Here is a 26,274-nt window from a genome sequence, read left to right on the forward strand (position 1 = left end):
TTACCTTTTACTAATTAATACAAAATAAAATGACTTCATGGAAAGATTTTAAGTAGTTGCTAAAAAAATAAAAAAATTCCTGTGATAAAAAGTAGCAACCATAATTGCACACGGGCTGTCTAAGAAAGATAGAGCAAAGCGTGTTAGGTATTGCAACGTAGGAAATCATGACCGAAAATTGCCTATTTTTTATATCTGAATATCAATAAAAAGTAATATATGAATAAGTTTACATTCGAAACAAAAGTTTGGCTTCACCTAGTTGTATCATGAAGACTGCCAAGCCTTACTGGACGTTTGCAAAAGCGGCGAAAATGATGGACGATAAGCAAAATTGCTGCCGAATTCTGCAGTCAGAAAGGCTTGTACCAATGCTGCCAAAATACATTGGAAAACTAAGAACAGGAATCAAGGAAATCTTAGACATGGACCTAGGAAAATACACTGAATGGTGAGAAATATGTTTTTGTTTTTAAAAAAGATTTTCTCTCGGTCGAGAAGTCTTTTTCTCTCGGCCAAAAACTTAAGTCTTTTTTCTATCAATCAATCCACACTTGATTGGAATAATTTACCATCCCAAATCAAAGCTATTATTGACAAAAATACTTTTAAATATGCCATAAAAAGCACCTTGCCAGAAGTGCGTTAACCCAAGAGTCAGCTGCATTTGTGTAACCTGTTCCTTTCTGTCGTTTTGCTTGTTTTGTCCCCCATTGGAAATAAGTTTACACATTTGCAGCTAGACTTTATGGGTTATCCTAGACTTGCTTGCCAGTCCTATATACGCCGTACCTATGTATATTAAGGACTGGCTTACGCCATTTTGGATGTCAATGGGAAATACACACTTAACGATTTGCGCAGGTCAAAAAAAAAATCTTAAAAATTTTATCAATGTATATAAAAGTGGTACCAACCTTATTGTGCTTGCTAATTTAAGACTCGGCTGAAACAAAATTAAGAATCGAAAGCATTTTAGTGTCTAAAAAGGAAAAATTATCGTCAAAGTTCTGTCGAAATCGGCACCCTTGCGAAGGGTTCAGAATTTAAATCGAACGAAAATATCCGATCTTTGCGATCAAAAACACAAAATTACAACTTTAAACATACTATTGGCAAAAGACATTATTACCAAACAATATAGAATAGAAAATTTGACATCATTTTCTCAAAATATTGAAGAAATTTGCTCACTAGACATCGAAAAAGTACGCAATCCAATTCCCGTTCAAACGTGTGAGAAACTGAAAGTGCATAATCCCGACTAGGTTATCCTGGCATTTCGGCTTTTTGGTGTCTTTTCTAGGCATGATCACAAAATTTTCAAGTAGGTTTTTTCACATGGAAATTATTTTGTTTAAAAAGGTGATCATTTAAGGGGGTACTACACCCCTGCCCAATTTTTTGCCTATTTTTGCATTTTTCTCAAAAATTATAGTGCTATTGGTGACAAGTAAGATATGTATATTATAGGGGCAAGGACTACAACTACTGCACTGGAAATTTTATTTCAGCACAGACAACAGTTGTGGAGTTACAGTTAAAAATGAGGGAAAACCAATATTTGATCAATAAATCAATAACTACTCTCAGTCTCCAGGTTGCCAAGGAGAATTTCAGTGTGTTGTTAAGGAAATTTAATTGGATTACGTAACACTTCCCCAAGCCAAGCACTGATGGACTAGGTCACTGCACAAAAACAACACAACTTAAAATGCTTTTTTATCAATATGTGGCATTAAAATTTAGTGGGTTTTTTTTAGTTTTGAGCAAGTCAAGCATGTACTTTTCCGAAGATATAAAAATTTTTAAAATCCGAGCACGAGAAGTGCATCTTTGGTGAAGCTTAAAATATGACCAAAATTATGCCGATTTTCATCAAAAACTAACGCAAATGATGCCTAAATTTCCTACCTTTGAAAATTTCTCACGGGTTTATACTCACAGAGTAGTTAGAGAGATATATTCCGAAATTAAATCCAAAAGTTCAAGCATGTAGTACTACCGCAAACAAAAGTGCCACAACGTTAACTGTCACCATGCAGTTTCAAAACCAGCCGCCATAAGTCCAAAATGGAAGTTTCCAATGTTTACGAAATGGTGTCAACACAGCACGGTGGGCTGCACGCACTATCATTAAAATGCGACTATTTTATTTATCTAGATGTTCAAATTATGATAATTCTAGTAAAATTGAAGCACAAAGTGATTAAGTAGTTCATAAATACAATATTTCAATTGATATACATAAATTTATATAATGAAGAAATATATCAATTCATTTGTGGAACTTCCAAAAGTATACCGGTGGCGACCCCGGTCAGTCCCACGATGCATGCAGCATTTGATTTTATGCTATACGTGTGTGTGCTAACCTGTGCATAGCAATGGCACTTTACACCGCTGGCTGGTACTGCTACAGTCGCAAATTTTGTTGACAAATCACGAAGTCACAGTGTCTCTTTAACTAAATTACATCAATATTACGGTAGACATTTATGATCCTTGTTGAAAAAGTGTAGAAACGGCACAAAAACAATGATATGAATGGTTAAATTAGTGAATTACTTCGCCAATATTTCCTTCGCTTCGGTACTGCAGAGCGGCCATGTTGTTGTTTTCATTCATGGCAATCATGACGTAACTGGGCTCATTTACATATTATACGGCGTGGCTTCCGCGTGTTTTCGTTTATCGGCCAATGAAAATCCCCACTTTTCAATCATGAATATATGAATAACCAGTGAATCTCACATGGTAAGACTCATACCATATTTGGTATATACCTTTATGAATATGAATAAGAAGGTTTTGATTGACAAGTCCCTCTCAAACGGTAGTGCCACATCATGGAAAACAGGCCCTTTCGGAACAGAAATATCAAATTTACTCAAAATCTACAAAATATTATGGACTCTACTTTGGCACATATTTAGATCATATATATAGGTAAATAACCTGAAAGTTTAAAGGAAATTGAAGTTAATTTACGCGAGAAATCGATCAAAAGTGTTTTGACACCATGGACTTCAACCGTCAGTGTGGGCTTAGAGAATTCAAATTACCCGGGCCTGTGCATAGCGTTAATCCCCTTAGCAACCGGAAGACTGTACTTGCCTTGAGTTGCTGAATTTTCAGTGCAGTAGTTGTAGTTCTTGCCCCTATATTATACATATCTTACTTGTCACCAATGTGCTATAATTTTTGAGAAAAATGCAAAAATAGGCACAAAATTAACCAGGGGTGTAGTACCCCCTTAACTTAAAAAATGAGGGGTCATGTCTGTAGCTCAAATATCAACAAAGTTATGGGCAAATGTCTGTTTTTAAAAAATTTCATTTTTCTGCGGCCATCATTGACAATGCCTTACAATGACTTACTGTACAAAAGAACCAGTAATGCATCATTTTTCACCACGATGATCCGTTTTACACAAAGGCGATTTTATTTTATGAAATCTAACTATCACTGCATGATGACTACAAGGATAAAGGACCAGCACTTTTTAGACTACATGTACGTCTCCAAGTTTCTGGTGTCCAAATTTCAAAATTTGTTAATCCATTTACTGTGGTCGCAACTTTTTGAGTTGAACATCGCCCTCTATAATAAGCAATGTGGACATACCTATCTTTGCTTGAATCCATGTATTTCATAAATGTGACACGATCTGGTCCATGGGGGCCAAAGGAGGCATTTTTGAAAATTGAGTTACTGTAATTGATTGAGGGCAACTATTAGCATAGGAAAATGTAAGATTTCTGTAGTGTTGGTTTGAATAAATTGTTGTATCTTCATAACCCCTTGTCATATGAAGCTCTTCAATGTCTCATTTTAGAGCCAATTACTCAAAGAAACAGGATTTCCTTCAAAATGGATGAATTTCATATTCCACATAATTAGCTTCTCATGATCATTACATTTTCTACCACGGGTTGCCTCTAAATTCATAGAAGTCAATGCAGTCACGTGCAAAAGCTGCAAATGTCCACATCTCCTATAATATTCACTGTATCATGATAAATGTATACATTTTCTGAAAGGAAATTGCACAAGGAAACTAATTTTTGCATTTTAAAATTGGTAGGAAGTAGTTTTGGCAAATTAAAAAATAATCAAAAAATTTTGGCGCACCCTGTATATCGTGAATGTGATTACATAATTTTTTTAAAGGGTGAGACTGATGCATCACTATGTTGTGAACATATCCTGGCACATTGGACAAAATCCTACTTCAAACATTTGTTGTGTGGTATTTTACAATGTATGTGAAGGTCCAATTTGAGAAAAACGGATTTGAAATTTCAGATTTACATTGCCACCTATACACTAATTAATCATTAATTGGGCAATTACGCCGAAACGAAAAGCATTTTTAACTAAAAATCGGTATGAATGATAAGAGGATACCATTGCTTATTTTGTCAATTTTGACCATGTAACAGAAATTACACCACCTTGACATGCGACCACATACAATAAGCTATCATTCACTGAAAACACCAAAGGTCTAGCATACATGTACTTGGTTTTAAAGTTATGATGTTTTTTGATGTCTATTTTCTTATGTATGTTATTGTTTTTTTACTCCATATTTTTACCTTTATCTTAGTTTCAAATTTGCCGCCTTTGGCCCCCATGGACCAGATCGTGTCACATATGCTAAATTTGTGATAATTTGTGATTGATTATATTTATTGTTCTTGTCGATTTTACCGAATAAATATGAATGAATGAAATGAATGAAGTCTAGCCTATACCCAGTGTGGGCAAGTCATACGTCAGTATGACTTGCCCAGCATATCACCAAACTAAGTAAGATATAAGGTGGACAAGCTGTCAAAGTTGTTTACATTCCAAAACCAGGGTTCGAATTCGGCTGTATCGCATAGCAGTTTGCTCCACATTTTGAAGGAACTGCTACCCAATTTTGCATTTGTATAGCACTTTATAGTGCTTTAGTATATATGGAAGTATCCTGATTATGATGAATTAACCAAAAACTGCTACGCAAATTTTTTTTAACGAATTCGAACCCTGTCCAAAACATGATATAAAATTGCACTTCAACAAAATTTTAGACTGTTCAAAATGTGCAAATTTTACTCAAGATACAGTTGGCTCATAGTCATCAAAATAAATTTAATCCAAATTTTGACATTAACAGAATAAATAACATCCGTTGCAAAAAATGTCAATGCTGTCCGACCGAAAAACGATAGCAACGTACTCTAGCATCGAATGCGTAACTATTGTGTGCAAATTTGAAGCTAGAGTTCTCGAGTAAATTTTAGATAAAATAAATATTAACGAAGGGTCAGTCCATGCCAAAACAGACTGAATGCATCACCCTCTTGGATTTTGCTCTCCTTTTGCTCAAAGGTAGCTTTCATGGATCCCTAGGATCCACATGAAAAAAAATTCAAATTACATTTCGTTTGTGAATGGTGGGCCTTCAAAGTTTGGCAACCTTGACCAAAATTGTGAATTTGACTGAAAAATTGGGAAATTGGGAATAACTTTGCACCATCTATTTTGAGTTCATTGTGTGAAATTGTCCACAATGACCTCAAAATAATAATAAATAAATTTAAAATCTTTTTGTCTCGGCATCAGGGGAGCTTGGGCTTTTATGTGCAGCCAAGTCCAGAAGATTATCCTCTCATTTCCACTTGCGCCTCTCAAGTCTTCTTGAAAGTGTTGGCCTTTTTTAACCCTAACGCCCAGGGGCTTTTTGGCGACAGGAAGGGAAAGAAGGAAGGAATAAAGAGAGTTAAGAAAGAAGTTGTTTGCTCTGGGTGAAGTCTGGGTGGGATTCAATCGCCAAGACCCCTCGCATGCCAAGCACTAGGTCAGCGACACTTTGCCACAGGTCTTGGGCTTCGCTGGCCAGCGAAACCATGCCTATATATCACTTGGGGCGGTTGCGTCATCATACCACGTGGGATGCATGCACAAACATCGCATATCAAGTAAGGCTGGCATTTTCGGGCGGGCATGCGGGTACCCGCCGAGATTACATTACCCGGGCAGGAAATACCCTACCTGGGTACCGAAATTCAAAAAAAAAAAAAAAAAATGCTAGGATCATTCATGGTTGACCTAAAATTAAAAAAATTAAAAAATTTCAAGATGTTTTGTATTTTTAATATGAAAATAATGTTTTACGAGCAAAGCGAAAGGAAAACAAATTTACCCATGGCGAGAAATGGACGATCCCTATTGTGTTTGTCGATCCGGGTATGGTCATGCTAGCTCCATGCTGCGTGTGTTGTGGTGTTGGCATGGGGATCAATAGGTGACATCGATTTTGTAAACATCTACATGTGTGCGCGATTGAGTTTGTGAGTCATTTATGAATGTCTCTCCATCAAGTAAACATCGGAAAGAAATTTCCCCACCCACCACTCCCAATATAAAGGGTAGGGGGGCAATGAAAAGTATATATTAGTGAACACATAATTAAGAGTGATAATTCACTCTCATGAAGTAAAGGAATAGAGAGAAGTTAACAGCTCAATAACAAACAAAGGAAATGTATTATGATATGTCAATTATGTTGCATTAGCATGGTTATTTATAATTGTCCTTAGGTGATTTAAGGGCTTAAATCAGCACATGCGAAGAGGGAATCCTTTACAGAAATAGCTGCAATTAAAGTAGTGAGGACATTATTGTTAAATGTTATATAAATTATGTTATTGCAATATAGAGAAATACTGGATAAGCAGAAAGTCTCAATAGATCAGGAGTACAAGCAAAATGGTACAAATTTTCAGAATGTTATTTTAAATTAACCAGCCTGTAAGTTCCAAATGTGTTTATCACAGATGCCATAGGTAACAGAGAGAAAGGCTTTCAGAGATCTTCAAATAAGCACAAGATCTTCAAAGATAAGGGTCATAATATATATTGTTCCCCCTTCTATAAATTATATATATCAGTTCTAGAAAATGGAGAGCTGTCAATAATCAGTACATGTTAAAAGAGTTATATGTGCAAAAATTTGGTTGTTGCTCGAGTATAGTACATTAGTAATTGTTGAAGATTGGGATTTTTAGATATTCTTTTTGTAAATTATAATGATACACATGCACAGGTAGATGAGTAAGTCACAATAATCCTTTTATCCATTGTAACCTTCAGGTCAATTACACAGGTCTGTTGGTGGAATCCCAGGGGACAGCCACCCTCGGAGATCTTGAATTGTATGCACCAGTAGTATATATACCTTGTGTGGGTCTCAGCCATGATATGTTATGTTAATCAGCGGTTTCATAGTTGTACTCTCGGGAATTTAATTCTAGGGGGGTAGGTCTACCCTAGGATAGGTTTTGATCTGATTTCAATAGTACAAAGTGTAACACTTTACTCCAGTTGGGGTCACTGGGGTAAGGGGAATTCGATGGCGGCTGTTGTGCTCCAAATGTGTCCAATAACGTTTTCTCTATGAGAATATTATATATTTTGTTAATTTTATTTCGGCTGAGATCAAAGGTAATTGGTGTAAATTCTGAAACAAATTCAAACGCTCAATAAAAGGCAACTTGATGGAGTGCCATCCATGATTAGCAAAATCTTTGTGTCCTTGTCCTTTTTGGCTTTCTCGGTCTGAGGGTAATTGATAATTTGTATTCATGTCATACTCTATTAATGATTTCAAAATGCATTGAATTTGAATGCATTTTGAAATCATTAATAGAGTATGACATGAATACAAATGATCAATTTTCATATTAAAAATACAAAACATCTTGAAATTTTTTTTTTTTTTTTTTTTTTGCATTTTCGTGTTATTGGTTAAACTAACAAAAAATGTGTCGGTTATTCGTGTACAAAATTAATAGAAAATGCCAGGCCTACATGTACATGTAATATCAAGTAGTATTTTGTAGTACACGGTAGGGTTATGGTTAATTAAGCCTGTATCAACAAACACTAACGCCCAAGGGGCTTTTTGGTGATGGGAATGGAAAGGAAGGAATAAAGAGAGAAAAGAAAAAAAGAAGTTGTTTGCTCTGGGTGGGATTCGAGCCGAGACCTCTTGCATACCAAGCACTAAGTCAGCGACACTTTGCCACGGGTCTGACTCTTGGGCTTTGCTGGCCAGTGAAACCATGCCTATACATGTATATCACTTAGGGTGATTGCATCATCACACCATGTGATGGCTTTAAAATGGATGCTTTATATCCATGGAGTTTCTTCAAATCCTGAAGATCTCGTCAGTAGATTGTCTCCACTTTCTACATGTAGTACGCTTTGTGATGGCTATAACCGCTTAATGAATACTTTGTCTGGAGTTTCTTCAAATCCTGAATAATCTCGTCAGTAGATTGTCTCCACTTGGATGGGTGTGGGGGCAAGCAAGGTTTGAAAGTATATGGTTTGTAGAACATCAAAACATCAATAATATATTGATTTACATAATGAAAAGCGATATTTTTTGGCTGCTTAGACAGTACCTTGTTTACCCTTAATGAATACTTTGTCCGAAGTTTCTTCAAATCCTGAAGAATCTCGTCAGCAGATTGTCTCCACTTGGAGGGGTGTGGGGGGCATGTCTGTGTGTGGATATAATACAATAATTATGTAACGGTTGCCATCAGTCAGTATGTAACAAAGTTTGACCCCATAATCCTTTAGATTATGTAACACAGTCAAAATAGAGAAAACAGAAGCAGACAACAGATCCACGGATCTTCTTGTTTATCTTTGCATTTTATTCCTTTATGCAGGGTTGGAGGTGTATTACTTGGTTACAACAAGGTACGATTATCCCAGACCAGTCTACCTCTTGATGACCAGCCACTGATACCATATAATGTACACATGGATGTCATAGTATTCCAACCTATGATTGGAAAAACCCTAAAGGTGAGACAATTTAGTAAAGCTGAATTTATACTCCATCATTGAACGACGAGCGGTTGGTATTTAACAATGAGTGCGCAAAGTGTGCTACTTCATTGGCTAGAAACCAATCACTCGTCACTCAGCGATGGAGAATAAATTCAGCTTTAGTGATTTTTTTACCGTAAAGATCTATATCATAATACGCATCGTCTATCTGTCTGTCTGTGTTTGTGTCTGTCCGCCTATTTTCTCAGAGACTGGGGTCGCACGTTCCTCAAACTTGGTGGGTGGGTGTGATCTTGACCCAAGACAGATCAAATTTGTATTGGTTAGTGGGTCAAGGTAACTTGAGGTCATCCAGGGGTCATCTGAGGTCATATTAGTAAAAACTGTCATATGGGCATGAAACTTGGTGGGTACAGTCAACATTTAGAGCCAAATTTTTGGAAGGTCATTTCAGGGTCACCAGGGGTCATCTGAGGTCAAATTAGTAAAAACTGTCATATGGGCATGAAACTTGGTGGGTACAGTCACCATCTGCCAGGTAATCGCGACAGCCGAGAACAGTCAAATACGGGTGACTGTCTAGTAGCTAAAGATTCACCTAATGGTGCACTTGGGCTCCTTTGCCTTGGGGTAAATTTCATGTGCAAATAGAGAGCTCTCTCCTCTGAAATTCCAACAAGAATTAAGGTTCTGTACCCTTATTTACTGGTGGGAATTTAATGGGAGGGCACATTTAGGTTGTGCCTAAAATTTCACTTATGTCAAGGGAACGCATAGCGCCATATGCCGCCATTAGGTGAACCTTTACTGTAGTCAATTGTAACTCATTTTACTCCTAATCCGAGTCAAAAATTAAAGCTCACTGAAGAGTGAATAGAGGACAATGTTTTCAACATTTTGCTTTCAATATTGATGAACAATACTAATACTGGCCTACCATTTTCAAAATGCTTTTTTTTTAAGGTCAAAATACAAGTATCTTCTTGCTAATTAAAAAGAATAATATGGTCGGATTAATCAATAACCACTAAAAGCTAATGTGACATGATCTGGTCCATGGGGGCCAAAGGAGGCATTTTTGAAAATTTTAGTTAAAGTTACTGTAATTATTACATTATGCAATAGGCTATCATTTACTGAAAACACCAAAGATCTAGCATACTTGGTTCTAAAGTTATGAAGTTTTTTGATGCCTATTTTCCTATGTATTTTATTGTTTTTACTCCATATTTTTACCTTTATCTCAGTTTCAAATTTGCCGCCTTTGGCCCCATGGACCAGATCGTGTCACATATTTTGAAGGAAAAAAAGAAGATATTTTAAGAATAATTTTTGAACTGTTTTTTTTTTTTTTTTTCAATTGGCATTTTGTACTGAAATATACATATTACGTATGCATTTTTTCTTTTACTTTGTACTTTAAAAAAATGTTTTTCTCATTGATATTCATATAATTTAGAAATCTTTTAAAGGTCATCCTCACTCCCCTCACTGCTCCCTTCCCCATTGATTATTTAATGAGCATTTCCAGCCATTGCTTGCCCAATGATAGCCTTCTCCATAGTCCACTTGCCCATTGTGCACATTCTGGCTATTTACATTTATACATAAAAACTCTTGATACATATTAATCGTGCACATCTGATTTTTTCAGTCACTGTACTCCCTCTGTTTGCTAGTAGTACTTCAGATTAAGGATTAATTGAAATCAAGATGATACAAGCAACAAAATTGGCATAAACTCTCGTAGTGAGTCACTATTTATTAGGAAAAATGTGTCAGCCAATATCGGTCATTTGTGCAATCCCATAATTCCAAGGTCAAAGTTTATAGAGGGATCAAAACTCAAAGTTGCTCAAATTTGGTTGAATCAACTCCAAAATTTTCCTGTAGTCATTCAAGGATTAACAAAATATATAGATTGACCTATCTACGACTTATATTTCCAGAGTTAGGCCTAAAAAAGATAGTTTGCTTGTCCTCCATACCTTTTTCAGAATTGGGTCGGTCGGTCAGGATTTTTTTTAAGGTCATAGCCAAAACAGCACTGTATGCCTTTAAATACCTTAATAAATAACCTAAATAGTTGTGAATAGGGATATTTCTCTACTGTATAGGGTATACCACTTCATTAAGGGGTACTACACCCCTGGCCAATTTTGTGCCTATTTTTGCATTTTTCTCAAAAATTATAGCGCATTGGTGACAAGTAAGATATGTATGTTATAGGGGCAAGGACTACAACTACTGCACTGAAAATTCAGTAACTCAAGGCAAGTAGTTATTGATTTATTAATCAAATATTGGTTTTCCCTCATTTTTGACTGTAACTTCACAACTGTTGTCTGTACTGAAATAAAATTTCCAGTGCAGTAGTTGTAGTCCTTGCTCCTATAATATACATATCTTACTTGTCACCAGTGCGTTATAATTTTTGAGAAAAATCCAAAATTGGCACAAAATTGGTCAGGGGTGTAGTACCCCCTTAAACAATTTAGAAGTGTGTAGAAACTGTAAAAACTTTTCAGGATGTCAAAAAATGTTGAAAGGAAAAAAAAAACTTTTTCTGGAATTTCCAAAATTAGGGTAGGTATTCATTTGTACAGTAAAACAAACAAAAAACCAAACTTTTTTCCCAGATTTTCCAGATTAGGGTCGGTTGGTGGAGGACAAGCAAACAAACTTTTTTTGGCCTTTGAGCAAAAAGGTCAAAGGTCAGCATTTGGGCTTCATATTTTGTTACTAGAGGGTTGTGCCCAATTTCTAACAGTGGTAAATTTGAACACCTTTTGATGTCTTCTTACATATTTTGATTGTACTATTTAAAAACAACCACAAAAAACATGGAATATTAAATAATAGATTAATTGCTTTGATTTTATTCATGTTGTCAATAAACATCAATAGTTTTGGTACCGGTATGGTATTTGGAAGCCTACGCTGGATTGTTTCCCTTTGGTAGACAAACAATTTGCAACAACTTTCATGAAAATAGGGGCAGCTTTAATTTTTGACCCCTATGCAAACTGGAAATTGACCCTTGCGGCACATAACTTCTGAACCAAAGGTCGTATTGAGAAAAAATTACATATTTGTGATTCTTGGGCCTAGGCGAATAATTTGATATACTTTGAAGTGATATTTGAACATTTTCAATTTTTGACCCCTGTATAACCCTATGGGGTCATTTGGGGGTCATTTATTTTAAAATGCTCAAAGGTGCCAGGGTTGCCAGCCCACCCGCCAGATTCTGAATTGGTATGTCTTAGAGATATAGAAAACACAATCAAACATTGTGCAGACGCTACTTTTAGGTTTTTGGCTTAGACACCAGACTAATATTTGAATTCTGTATCCCGTCCATAAGTTACTTGGTCCAATGATGCTCAGTTTACTCAGCAAGTTGAGAAATTGGCTCAAAAGAATTTGAGGAAAATATAGAAAATGATAAGCATAATTGTGGCTCATCGGGCAAATTGTCTGAAGCTGAAAGTTTTTATTTAAAAGGGACCAGGGCTCATCTGCCTCCCCCTTCCTGCCCCATTTGAAAAGAGACAAAATTATGCATTGGTGACAAAGACAAAATTTAATATGGAGGGAAAAGCTTTAAAAACTATTTTTCAAAAAGAAACCATGTTACATTGACTTCCCCGTTGTCTAATATGAACAAATCCTTTCACAAACTTATTTACAATTTTGTGAGTACTTCAAGCATACACATGTATTATGCATGACAGCTCCGTATATAGCACTCTGAAAGCATGTTACCATGTTCATTGATCACGCAGCAGACTAGTCACTGCTGGCACAGCGCACTATTCACTACAGCATGGCAATGATCTACATTTGGGGATCCAGAAACCCCAGTTTTCACTACTTGGACCCCCAAAATGTAACATTTCTCATATAAATATGTATAGTTAAGAGCCATTGGACCCCTTCCTGGAGCCCAAGTTTTAGAGGATAGCGCTACCCCTGTTGGACTCTTTCACTCTGTAATAGATACCTGGTAACATCTATGCACAAATGAAATTTAGCTTGTATACTAAACCACACCCACTGTGAAAATATATGTACATACATGTACATGTATAAGCTTGAAATTGAGTTGAGCATCATGCAGTAAACAGGTAACTGTTACAGATAGTGATAGAATCCTGAAATTATCAGATCTTTTATAGTACTTTGTAAATTTTCACTGTTTTGTGATCAGAAACTGCCAGCATTCCGGTGCCAGTCAAAGCCAAATCTGTAGGGTGATATAGTTCATCTGCCAGACATGACACCAAAGTGCCTGTTTGACAACAGTACTGCTCAACCACCCCTGTTCCTTCCTTCACCCTCTGGGGGCCACCACCTTGTAGATTGCGTACAGCCAAGATGCAATCCGATTTGTCATCATAGCATATGCCGTTTACTTCCGGAACTTCTTTCTGTAGCGTTTCCTTTTTGGACGATATATCGATGATGCTGATCTTCCCACTCTCACAGTCACTCATGGCAATGTGCGTCCCCTTAACCATGGTAATATAGCGTGGTTTAATGGTAGTCGGGAATGATCTCACTAGCGTACCACTTGGGTTATGTCCTGTTATGAGACTTCTGTGAACATCACCAGCAAATAGGTCCCCCTCTGCGCTAGCAGTGACACTATTTATAATGACTTTAGTGTCCTTCCTACCTGCTGTTTGCAGTGTTTTTTGATACATGCCAGTGGTGGAGTATACTTCAAGAAACTTCCCACGTGCAACCAGGATGGTATTGTCTGAGCAGATGTGTACATTAACTACTCTCCACATTTCTTTTGTGTCAAGAACGTGTAACAGAAGTTTCATTTTCAGGCTGTATTCTCCTGTTTGGTTGTAATACACACAAATCTTTTGATCATCAAGATCACACACAGCAAGGTGTCCATTTGACGAACAAGCTATCGACTGCGCTCGTTTGAACTGCCCGAAAGATTGCACCAGGCACAGTTTTCTGCTCTGGGTTATTACCCTACCAATTCTTGCAACAGGTGTTGTGCTCGCGATGAATTTCATGTTAGTATACGGATTATCTGCAACTAAATTGGTGGTGTTCATGTTCGCGAGGGCATTTTCTGATGTGATTAGATAATAATCCAACATGTTTTCAGTTGCATGGTTTGTTGTCTTTACAGCTTGAAGGATGTGATCTTTGAGGACTTTGACATTTTCATCAATCAACCGAACGGCTTTGAGTTTCACTTCGTCAAGCTCAGTTTTTAATGCTGCCCCTTGCTTACGTAAATCCATGATATGCAGCTCAATACATTCATCAATTTTTGATGTTTCATCTTTGTGTAGCAATGTGACTTTTTCCCGAATCTTCATCTGGTGTTCTACTTGTATCTTCCAATTCTCAGCATGTGAAGTTGCTTTTGCAATCACGGAATCTGCCTCCTCTCTCTTTTTCAAGTATGTCTCTTTTGCACCTTGAATCTTGTGACTCTGATGATTTAATGTTAGGCATGCTTGACAAGCAAGGATGTTGCAAGACACACAAAAGTAGTGCATTTTTTCACCATCATGTTGACTACAAATAGGCACTGGTGGTTCAAGGGTCACTTGTTGGGAAGCTAAACCAGCAAGATTGCGCAGGCGAAGATTGGTTTGTAAAGACGAAATGCTACTGGACGTCATCTTCACAGATTTGCGACATTCTGGGCATTTTACCTTAAAGGAACGTCTCTTTGTTCCCTCAGAGAGTCGTTTGAGACATACCTCACAGACAACATGTGCACAGGCCGGCATATTCTTTGGATTATGTGGCTCAATAAACAACTCCATACATATCGGACATGTCAGTTCACCTTGCGCTGCTTGAATAAATGATTCGGCCATTATCCAGTCAAGCAATTATATCCAAAGGTTGATTACTAATAATAATCTGTCAAGTTCACAATTATTTGCAGATATCTAGTTCAGGTACAATGTACAAGTAGATATGCAGTCATTCTTTTACTTGTCTCGTGGGCACCAAGAGATTATTTGCCTCTTTTTCACAGTTAATTTCCACAACACAACCAAAAGTCATTGTTCAGTCAACTGGTATCCAAACTGGAAGTAGAAGTGTAAAATTGTTCTAGCTGATATGATTGTATTTCATTACTTCCTTGTCGTATAAATAAATTGGTGATATAAATTGACTGTATTAAAGTTCTGCTTAAAGTCCGAGTGAAACCATGTTGCATTCCCATGGAGTAAACCTATGAATATGATTTCTTGGTAGCACTGTTTGTAGGAGTTAAATTGTAATAGTCACATACGTCACAGAACAATTGTCATCCGGTACCAGAATATTCAGTTCATAATACTAAGGCAATGCGATAAAAATAAATCAAGCCTGACCTGATGTTATTTTATGTGGAATTTTTTGTGTCACATTATTTTTACACTTATGGTATACTGCTTTTAAAAGTTAAAACACAAATTTATAGAATACCTTGGAAGTTCATTGAAGTTTAATAGTTAAATCTTTGAAAGGAATAGCATTTTAATACTAGATATACAAACAAGAAGTTTGCAAGTAGTTTTATGTGTAAAGTTTCTAAGGAACTAAATTTATGTGTACCAAAATTTCTCAGTCAACAGTTCAAAAGTCATCTTTTATCATAAAATCATGTCCATAACAATTAACACCAAATAGTGTAAATTGTGCTTCTATGATATTTGTATAGTATGTTCATGTTCACACATACATACCCCACTTTGCTTGTATATGCAATTATGCATACGAATATGTCCGGGTTCGTTCGGTGAGGAGGGAAACCAAAACAAAAAGTTGTACATTTCAAGACACAAAATGTTGAAAAGTAAAATTAACTTTTATTTAAAATAGATAAACAAGGATTAAAATTATTTTAATTACTTAGATTGTGTATTAATATAGTGGTTGAGCTAGATCCCCTCAAATGTTTTTTGTTTTTGTACCACTACCAGAGATAATTGACATATCATGGGGTACACAAAAATGCATGATAGGAATTGAACCAGATTAGTTTTTGGCGGGAAAAGGTCATCAAACTTTATACAGAGCCAAATTTGAAACCTGTTCAAACATGTATAAAACATACCAATGTATTTCTATAGTCACAAGGATTCAGAAAATGTATAGTTTTATCTAGGATGGGCCATTCTTGAGTTACTACCAAAAAGGTCACACTTTTAGCTGTATGCCTATGGGGTTTAAAAGTGATGAAATTGCTCAAAAAATGAAAAATAGTGGTCAAAATGTTCTTTCAGATATATAACAATTCAATTAAAGAATAGTTTGCACTATTCTAGGGTGTTTTGTGACATACATGTAGGTAACATACCAAAATAGGTCAAGGTTAATAGACCTCAATGGGAGTTTACATTTAGTTGTGTCAGCATACCTCTGGTAGCAGTGCAGCCTTCCCCCTTGATACCTCCCAATCTATCTGGCTAACCCACTATGCCCCTTTATGGTACCACCCATGCTATTCGGCTCAGCCACTATATTAACCCTAACACTGGACCCTGCTTTTTGGGATCAGAAGTCAAAGAAGATCCGAAAAAGTCAAGGAGAAGAAGAATTTTTGACTTGGCACCCCCGGGATTCGAACCTTTGACCCCTCGCATGCCAAGCACACGATCACGGACCGGTAGCTACACGGGTTATTGCTGCCCGGCCAGCAATTCTGTGCGCATATAACACTTAGGGTGATTGCGTCATCGCAGACCCTGGGATTCATGCATGCGCAGATTTTTTCATCGTAAGATTTTTGGGTGTTAGGGTTAAAGAGATTTTTTTGAATTTCTTCAGAATTCTTTGAATTGGGTGTCATGTCATTGCATGTAGGTGAGGGCAAAACATAATCATTGAGTAAAAGGGAGTTTGAGTGCCATATCAAAGATAATATTCTTGATCATGACAATTTTCATTTATTTTGATGTTTTCAAATGCACTCGGTGATCTATTTCAATGCCAAGCAAGGATTTTACTGAAAAGACTATTGTATTTGTAAATCCATGAGGTCACTTTTAATTTAGGGTTAAGGTTTGTCTTAATCCTGGAATTATAGAAACTTTTGGGCCTCATAACTGCTACATTGTAAAGTACATACATATTTAGAATGGCAAACACAAGTTTGATGAAATATTCATATATGACATCAAATTTTAAAAAAAATGTTTTAAAACTTAAAAGTTTTGGAGAAAATCATTTTAACCAAATTTATGGACAATATAAAAAATTGTTCAGTAATTTTTTTTAAAATCATAAGAAAGGTCTTGTTTTTGCCAAATTTCAATTATTTTTGGTGAATTTGGTCACAAATTGCTTCAGTAAAGTCAATAAATAGCTCAAATAGGTGTTAATTGAGATATTTCACATCATTTATGTTTTAAAACAGTAAATAATTTAGAAGTTTGAAGAAACTGTTTAAAAAACTTTTCATGATGTCAAAAATTTTGAAAGAATCAAAAACTTTTTTCTGGAATTTCCAAAATTAGGGTTAGTATTCTTGTGTGATGCAAAAAGACCATACATGTACAATTGTAGATGACAGGTAGTATGACAGACCATGGGCAGACAAATTGAGGGCTAGTGTTCAATTACTACATCTCAAAACTTTTTCATGTTGGTCACTTTTGTTTTTCATTTACTACCATTTTCAAGAGAAAAGTTAGTGTATGAATGCTATGATTTTGATTCATTCTAGGAAATTAGATATTATCACCATGATGACAATGAGCATCCATTTCCTTTGTATTTCACCACCAATCATGAGACAATCAATTCATGTGTTAACTGTTTCCTGTGATGAGCTCATACCAAACGGCATAGTTCACAACCCTAATGTGTAACTTCCTCTGTAGAGTTGCATGAGGTTGTAATAAAGATTGAACAGCACAAACTTCTTGGAACTTGGAAGGTATTGGAAAACATGCAGTAGTTGGATGTCAATGTATTTGTGAGTGTATTGTATGTATGCCTATTTGCCATTTTTTTGTTTGTTTAATTGTAAACCTAATATTCATTCATTCATTCATTCATTTATATTTCTGTGGAAATAAGTGCGCTTATTATCATTGTACAATCATATTTGTACCATACTATGCATATATGACTCTGAAATACTACGAAATTCTTCTCATTCAGTTCGTTCACATTTTATGGACCACAGATAGACATGTGTGCAGACTGCCAGTCAGTAGATGAAAAAAAAAAAGACATTTGAATTTTGATGGAGTGAACTACACACTTTTTTTATGTTTCTGTGTTTTTTTATTTTTACAAGAAATCACACACAAAAAAAGAATTAACTGCAGACTTGTCAAAATAAGTGTTCCACTGCAAGTTTCAGGAACTAACTACAAGGAATCAATTAGTTCTATGTGGTCTTATATTTTTATTTTCATGTTTCAAATGTGAAAACTTTATGTATTTTGTCACTTGCATGGTTTCAGTTCCCATATCATACATAAAACCTGTGTACTAGCAAAGCACATTATACCTACTGGTGATAAGATAAGCTTTGGTAGCTGAAGAAGACTATGCTTTGTTCAGCTCGAAATATTCAAGACTCATAACATTGTGGATTGATATAGAAGTGCACATTGTATATTGTGTGACTAATGCATGCTTTAAAAAAATAAAAAATTTGCCACATATGTAATAATAATAAAAAATTAATAATGCAAAAACTGAATAAATTCCCTTAGTGTACAGCTGTATGAGTTGAACACTACAGCTCTTTACAATTCTGACATCATTTTCTGATTGTTTCCCTGGAAATTGTCTTTCCAATACTAAATTCTGATACCACTGGTACCACCACTTTTGTTCTTTTTCTAAACAGTTTATGAATTGTACAAAGGCAGCCAGTACACATTGGTTGCCCTTTTCCTGGCTATACCAGTATGTCATTCCAAATACTCAATATAAAAAAGATGACCAACATTCGCTTTCACTCTGAAGCTTAGGGAACAAAAGTGCTTAGGAGGCTGACCCCTTCCCTCTGATATAGGTTAGAAATGTTGAAAATTACAACCTGAAAAATCAACTTTGACCGTTACAAATGTCACCAGACATTTGGACCACCCTGACGAAAGGACTCCCGTTTATAGGACGTCATCAAACTTTTAGTTGGTTCCCTTAAACACTGAAAATCACTCTGAAAACATTCCTAAAAAAATGTGCTACTTTTGTTCTGGTGATTGTTAGCTTTAACAGTATTTCACCATTTTCAGTTGTTGTGATACTTCTTAATAATATAATTTCTTTTTAATTTGAACTGTTTCTCACACAGTGTACAGTGAATGAAGTAGCACCAGATCACATCGGCTGCCTAGCCCTTGACTACTTCAACGTATCTATTACTGTGCCCAAGAATAGGCGTGGTAGAAATGGCAACTATCAGACAGGAATGGAACTGTTGGTGGAGATACGCAAGATTCGAAACATGCATGGCATTATTTCCATCCAGGGGGTGCTGCAGGCTAATTTGTAAGTTCGTTTTCATCTATTTAATTACAGGCTTAAATGTTCGTATTTCCAAACAAAATAGAATTTAGAATAAAAATGAAAGAGATTTTAATCAACGAGTGGATGATCACAGCATCACCATCTGCTGAAGATGCTAGTCGAACTAGTGAAAACGTTCCAGGTGAGCGAAAAATATTGTAGTGTTGAAGTTAAACTCTTTAATCAGATTTCAATCAATTTTAATCATTTTTGACCAAATTGGTGCTCAACAATCCTTGTGGACTTCACTAACTTGAAGTTAAAACCTGTAAAACATCTTTATTTCAGTGCAATTAAAGCATCAACATTGAACCACGCAAATAAGATCACAGGAAAATGGTATGGGGGCAATCTTATTTGTTCACATCCATGTACTCATCAGCTAGAGCATTATGGACAGCTACTTGTTCAATTTCTGTTAATGTTTATGCCTTCAACAGAAATGAATGTGAACAACCTCAATGTTTTTGATAAGAAGTTGGTATTGCTTTAAATCATACTATTTTAGGTAAAATATTAAAATCAAAACAATAGGCTTGGCTGCCGATTGGCCATCATTTTTCATTCACCTCTTTTCATTTTGTTTTTACAATATGTGATACTGATTCACTCGTAATTCTTTTTAAAAAACAAAATAACATGGGACAACATTCTTGGAACAAATTGCCACTTAAGGCAAAGTTGTGATGCACTCATCGCGATCGATCTCCAATGTAACTCTAAATCATAAAAAAAGTGTTCTAATAATATATTTAATAATAATACATTTTGTTAAAATACAGATCAAGTAGCATGAAGACAACACCAGACAAAGCTGATAGTGGCATCTTGAGTGGAGCTGATGAAGAGGTTCCCATGGATACATCAATGTCAGATGTGGATAGTGTAGCAAGCATAGTTGTGCTTCCTTCTGATAAAAACAAGATGCAATCGCCACCCCCTGTCAATGTTCTCAGCTCCTCAGATTTGGACAACAGTTTAGAATCACTTGGGTCTCCTAAGAAGAAGAAGAAGAAAAAGAAGCACAAACATTCCAAAGATGAAGCAGATGTTGTTGACATCAAAAATGAATCATCCAGTGGTGCTAATGCTGACAGGTATGATACAGTATGAGTATAATATACTAGAGCAAGTGGTAGAAAATATTATATTGTACTACTTGTTCTTAAGAAAAGCATGGGGACATTTTCAGACTCATGTATTTCAAAGCAATGCTTTGCTGTGCAATGTGAAAAGGCTGGTATCAGGTTTGTAGTTAGATAACTAGATAACATCAAAACTGAACGTATCAAAGCTATCAGTGACAGTTGGATCCACCAAACAAACCTGCAAACTGAACTGTGTGGTGGAATATATGAAGTAAAAGAAATCAGTTATTATTTAACTACTGTGTTAGACAAGACTTCAGCATTTTGCATTAGGTGGAGTATATGAGTAAGAATTAAGAGATTCTGCCATTCTGGTGTTGGTATTGGGGCTTGAAGGTTCAGATTTGAGTTGGAATAGGTTCCTCTATTCTATCATTATTGCCTCTATCATTTTCCACCCCGATGTGGTAGTGACGTAGTGACGTCAGTGCTCATTTCAACTTACGCAGCTTCCAATTGCTTACATTCGTTCAAAGCACTGATTTACACTCACACACGCTTGAACATGGCGCATAGATGGCGCAAACAGGTGCTTCAGCACGTTGCCATACTGCCACATCAGGGTGATAAATGGTATAGGTGTGCACCTGTATGTTCTACATGTAGGTGTACACCTGTGAGGTAGCACCCAGCATCTCCATCCAGAATTATCAGCCATAGATATATGCTAACCTATTTGCATATTCTAATGATGACGTGAAAGGATTTTGCTTGCAATGTACTCATTTTCATTTTATTTGTCATTCTCTCTCTTTTTTTTTGCATTATATCTGGTTCATACTTTTATTGTGCTATTATCTTAAAATGTAACACCAGCCCAATATATAAATGAACTTTCAATGTATGTTTGAAAGGAAGACAATTACCTTAAAATTACATTTTTTCTCTAAAATACAGAAAGAAGATGAAAGAGAAGAAAAAGAAGACCAATAAGAGCTTCATTGGTGAGATTGTGAATGCCAAAGAGGAAGTTCCCATGGATCTATCGGATGATGACTCAGTGAGTGCTTCCGTTTTTAAGCAGGAGTTCCTATCACGTAACACGCCAAGTAGCTCTTTTGCATCACCAAGTAATCCGGATACTTTTTCATCCTCCTCTGGCAAGAAGAAGAAGAAAAAGCATTCAAAGAAGGAAAAGCCTGTAAATGTTAAAATGGAATCATCCTTAAATGATGATGAAGCTTCCTCAAGACTAACCTATGTAGATTCTTCATCGGATGTGGAAATTTCAGAACATATTCCTGCTCCAAAATCCATAAAGAAGGAGATTGAGCACAGTTCAAGTTCATCAAGAAAGGGCAAGAAGAAACATAAACATTCAAAAGAATCGCCATCCGCAATTGTGAAAACTGAGCATGCCAGTGATGCTATACCTGGACATGATTCAAGTTTTGTGATAGATGTCAAACCATCTGTGAAATCAAAGAAGAAACAAGACAAGGTCAAAAGCTCAAAAAGTCCAGTTCTTGGAAAAAATACTGATGATTCTTCTCCTGTGCCAAAAAGTGAAACTGCGCCTACGTCATCTGAAGAAAAGAAGGCAAAGAAGCGAAAACATTCAAAAGACCGGTCCGATTCAAGGGTGCCTGTCAAAATGGAAGCTATCAATGATGAGCCAATTGATTACAAACTTGATCTGCTGAATGATATCAAATCACCACAAAGTGGTTTCCATAGCAACAAAAGTAAGAAAATGAAGGATGAGAAAAAGAAGAAACATAAAAAGCCATAGGTGAAGGTGTAGTATAGTTAGCTTTTTGTTTTGTGTTGAATGTACTACTAATTACTTTGGACTTTTCTTGACAATTTGGAATTGGCAGGATCACTGTGCGATCATGTTTTGAATTGAATATTCTACTGATAGTCAGTTCACACGTTTATGGAACAAATTATAGTAGAAATTTCATTTGAATGAGCACAGCTACCAACAGAGTGACGATTGTCCACGTTTACTGTGTGATGAAACGCTGGCATGTGCGTAACATGGAAGTGATCTAACTCACTTGTGATTGGCTACTATTTTCATTAAGTATGCAAGGTTGTGTGTTTGTGCTGTACATGTATTTTCAAATACGATTTTGATTGGATCGCGTAGAGCTGTTGGCAGCTGTGTTCATTCAAATGAAATTTTACTCATAGACATGGTGTGTCTCTTGACTGTATATATTCAGATACAGTAAGCTGTATTGTGAAACATTTATACTTGTTAAACATCAGAGGTTAACCCTGTCAGTTTTTGACGAATAATGGATAGTATGTATGTGTATTTCAACTGGGTGAGTGCAGTATAAATTGCTGTTTGTGACAATTTTAGTGAAATTTGAGCTATTAACAGATTTCTAAAATATAGATAAATTTAAAGGTATTTTACAAGTTTTAGAAGTAATTAATCAAATTGCAATTTAATAATAAACAACTTATTGAAACATACACAAAAAATTGAAACCAAAAAAAATGACCAAACTGGTTGATACGACTATGTTGCACTCACCCGGTGATTTATTCATTTAAGCAAGGTTACAAAAACCTTGTTTTGCAGCACAAAATGCCCATTATCATGTGGAATATTTTTTCCAACTTCATGTATATTCTCCCATAAAAGCTATGGTAAGGACCTAATTAATTTCTTGAACAAATGACTGGTGCAAAACTTCTAAATAGACAAAATGGCCCTTAATAACCCTAGTCTTTATGTGTAAAACATTACTGCAGAAATGTCAAGTTTTGTCCTTTTGTTTTGGTCGGGCAGAATGGAAAGTACATACGTACAGGTATGTTTTAATTTCAAGCAAGATTTACAAATATCCTTGTTTTGCAGCACAAAACTTTTTTTTATTGTTAATTTCAGAATTATTACTGTGTGTGCCATTATGTGAATTTGGGAATATTTCTATGCCTTTTGATTCAAAGTTTGAAAAATGAACATGATTCTGTTCTGAGAGAAGGGTGTGTCATTGTTTTCTGTGAATAATTTGAATTGAAGTGATTTGATCAATCAAATTCGGAAGTCTGACTGTTTCTTTATTTTGATAAGTGTCCACGATGGCAGTGTTTATCCTACAGGTATTGCCAACCTATTTTGGAAGGTAATCCCATTTCTGTAAAGTTGGGCCACTCATGTCCCTGCCCTGGGTTGTGACCTTTTATTAAAAGTGTCGCATGACAAAACATATTCCTGTGTAGTCACACCACTCACCCAACCCCACATTTTCACCCATTGGCTGGGATAGGAGTTTTTTGTCTAGTATCCTTCTACACCAGTGCAGTGGTTACCCTTCCCTTTCCACTGTTTGAATGATTTCCTCCTATTTCTCTCTCAATTTTGTAATATGATGGCACTGGTGGTTGACATAGGTGGTGTTTGTTGCTACCAGGGGGTGTTGAGCATCAAGATAGTAATGATTTTCCTCTGAGTTACAGTAGAGATCACTCAAATTAATGGTTGAATACACCAATTACTTTTCAGATCTCTTCTAGCTGACAATTAGCATATATATGCCAACCACTGTACCTGGTAGTTGACAGTGTAATTCTCAAGGTACATGATACTTTGTAACTTTCTCTTCAAACTCCAAAGTTTAATCTGGCAGGACTATCACTAAAAGACCAAACCTAATATTGAATCACATTCGGATTATCTTGATGCATTACTGATCTTTTAGTGTATTCTACTCTCTTTCTGTCAATTTAATTTGTATGGAGCCAAGTTTGTTCATACATGTATATGGCGCTACAAGCAATTTTTCCTGTTAAACACATTTCCTTCATGTAGAGTAAGTTCAACTCAAGGAGCTACTTGTACATGTAGTTCCAGATTTGTTGATAAGACTCACACTTTAAAATGCAGCATTGGATTCACTTAAGGGAAGGGGTATGAACGTTTGGACAGTATTTATTGTGGGACATTAGAGCACATCAGACATATCGAATTGCATTCTGAATACGAAGAATGTCCTGATGATATCAAATAATTTTGATTTTTTGAAATTCGCAATGTAATACACATTTATGGCAAATCATTAAAAATTGATATTTTTGATATTTAACAGTACTCGAAGTAAACTTAATAAATCTGATGATTTATATTTGAAGTGTATGTAGGTGGGATGAAAAGCCGATGATCAATTGAAAATTTTGACCTTTCGTATTGAAGATATAGATTTTTTCCCCAAAACACCAACAAAAATTAGGTCTTTTTGGAAAAAAATCCATATCTTCAATATGAAAGGTCAAAATTTTCAATTGATCGCCGGCTTTTCCTCCCAGCTACATACGCTTTAAGACTATATCATTAAATTTATCAAATTTACTTCGAGGACTGTTAAAATGAAAATATAAAATGAAAATTATTTGATCAGAAAGACATTCTTCGTATTCAGAATGCAATTCGATAGGTCTGATGTGCTCTCATGTCCCACAAAAAATACTGTCGAAATGCTCAAAATGCTCATTCCAGATCCCTTAAAAAGTACAAAATCTGTAGCTTGATGACTTTTCATTCATTAAAAGAAATGTAAATAAAACACATATTTTGGAGAAAATCACACACAAAAAAAACACATTTTGCCTCAAAGTTTTGTAATCTATGCACTCCATTCCTGGAGCTCTTTATTTTAGTTTTTGGATATGGGCCTTGTTTTTTAAAAATTATTTGAGCGAGCTTGGCACAAAGCCATAACGGGTGTGGTCCAGGGGCCCGCCTTTCGAAGATGCACAATTATAGGGGGGATAAGTGCCCAAGTCAGCTAATGTTGTACACATTTTTTATCTCAAATCTTAATTATATGTGTAAAACATCAAAAAGTTATTAAGAACTGCAATGGTAGTAAACATACATGTACACTTGGTCGGATATGCACATCCGAAATTGGCAGTTATCTTACTATCTGGAATCATCTTCCTAAACAACGGTCCAGCGTGGTCGGACGAGGCTATATTTTGGTTATGTTCAACTTGGAAACCTATGAATAGTGTTTCCGCCTTTATCACACCGTCATCCCCACTTAAAGAAAAAATCCAGTTATTCTTCGCGTGTTATATCAGGATTTTGGCTGTGTTGACAATTATGACTCAGAAGCGATGTGTCGGTGAACATCATTGCGCCGGCTGTATTCTACAGAAATATCACCACCACATATCATGCAAAATGCGTAGTTCTCCCTTTGATGATTTCCTGATACACGATCATTCTCTATGATAATCATTCTTGACTTCTGTCCAGACTTCTGCGAGTATTGTGGCTTTTTTTCTCAGGTCCTATTCCGTCCACTTGTACTACGCGATCCACCACTTTGTTTGTTATTCCATGCATTAGGCTAAGTCCTACAATCCAATAACCCTTAGGCCTGATCGTTGTGACGTGCTTGGCACACACCATAAGCATTGCATAGAGTACACAATATACAGAGTCAACACACACTATATTCATTCGCATTTTATTGAACGTTAAGCTTGGCAATTATTGCAGTAAATACAGACGCTTTGGAGGCTACAGAACTCAGGCTTTCATTTATATTTTCATCAGAGCGCTGGGAATACGAGAGATTTTGACCCATTTGCGGGATAGCGGGAAATTGTTTTCGAATCCGGGAGTCTCCCGCAGAATCCAGGAGAGTTGGCAGCTCTGATTTTATGCTTATTATTTAGAAGCCTTCACAGGAATAGGTTGGGGCTTTTCGCTGCCGTAGTGCACGTTAGTAACCAGTTCAAGCCTGGGCTCATACACCTGTTCCGAATTTTGATATGGGATAGG

The 26,274-nt window shown here is 36.1% G+C and overlaps 1 protein-coding gene across 1 annotated transcript; it reads left to right on the forward strand.

The window, feature by feature from the left end:
• Positions 1-123: 123 nt before the first annotated feature.
• Positions 124-24,551, forward strand: LOC140155804 (uncharacterized). The gene is made up of 5 exons (XM_072178776.1): positions 124-451; positions 8,739-8,877; positions 19,160-19,356; positions 20,157-20,471; positions 21,420-24,551. Exons 1-5 carry the CDS (start codon positions 270-272, stop codon positions 22,252-22,254), a joined length of 1,668 nt encoding a protein of 555 aa, XP_072034877.1. The 5' UTR covers positions 124-269; the 3' UTR covers positions 22,255-24,551.
• Positions 24,552-26,274: the final 1,723 nt, after the last annotated feature.

The sequence above is a fragment of the Amphiura filiformis genome, chromosome 6, assembly GCF_039555335.1.
Source record: "Amphiura filiformis chromosome 6, Afil_fr2py, whole genome shotgun sequence".
Classification (NCBI taxonomy): Eukaryota; Metazoa; Echinodermata; class Ophiuroidea; order Amphilepidida; family Amphiuridae; genus Amphiura; species Amphiura filiformis.

What these genes read in the sequence shown, in the direction of transcription:
- LOC140155804 (XM_072178776.1), top strand. Translation starts at nt 270, where the DNA reads ATGAAGACTGCCAAGCCTTACTGGACGTTTGCAAAAGCGGCGAAAATG. An exon ending in CTAGGAAAATACACTGAATG is followed by an intron (nt 452 to 8,738) that starts GTGAGAAATATG and finishes TCCTTTATGCAG; the next exon opens with GGTTGGAGGTGTATTACTTG. An exon ending in TGATTGGAAAAACCCTAAAG is followed by an intron (nt 8,878 to 19,159) that starts GTGAGACAATTT and finishes TTTCTCACACAG; the next exon opens with TGTACAGTGAATGAAGTAGC.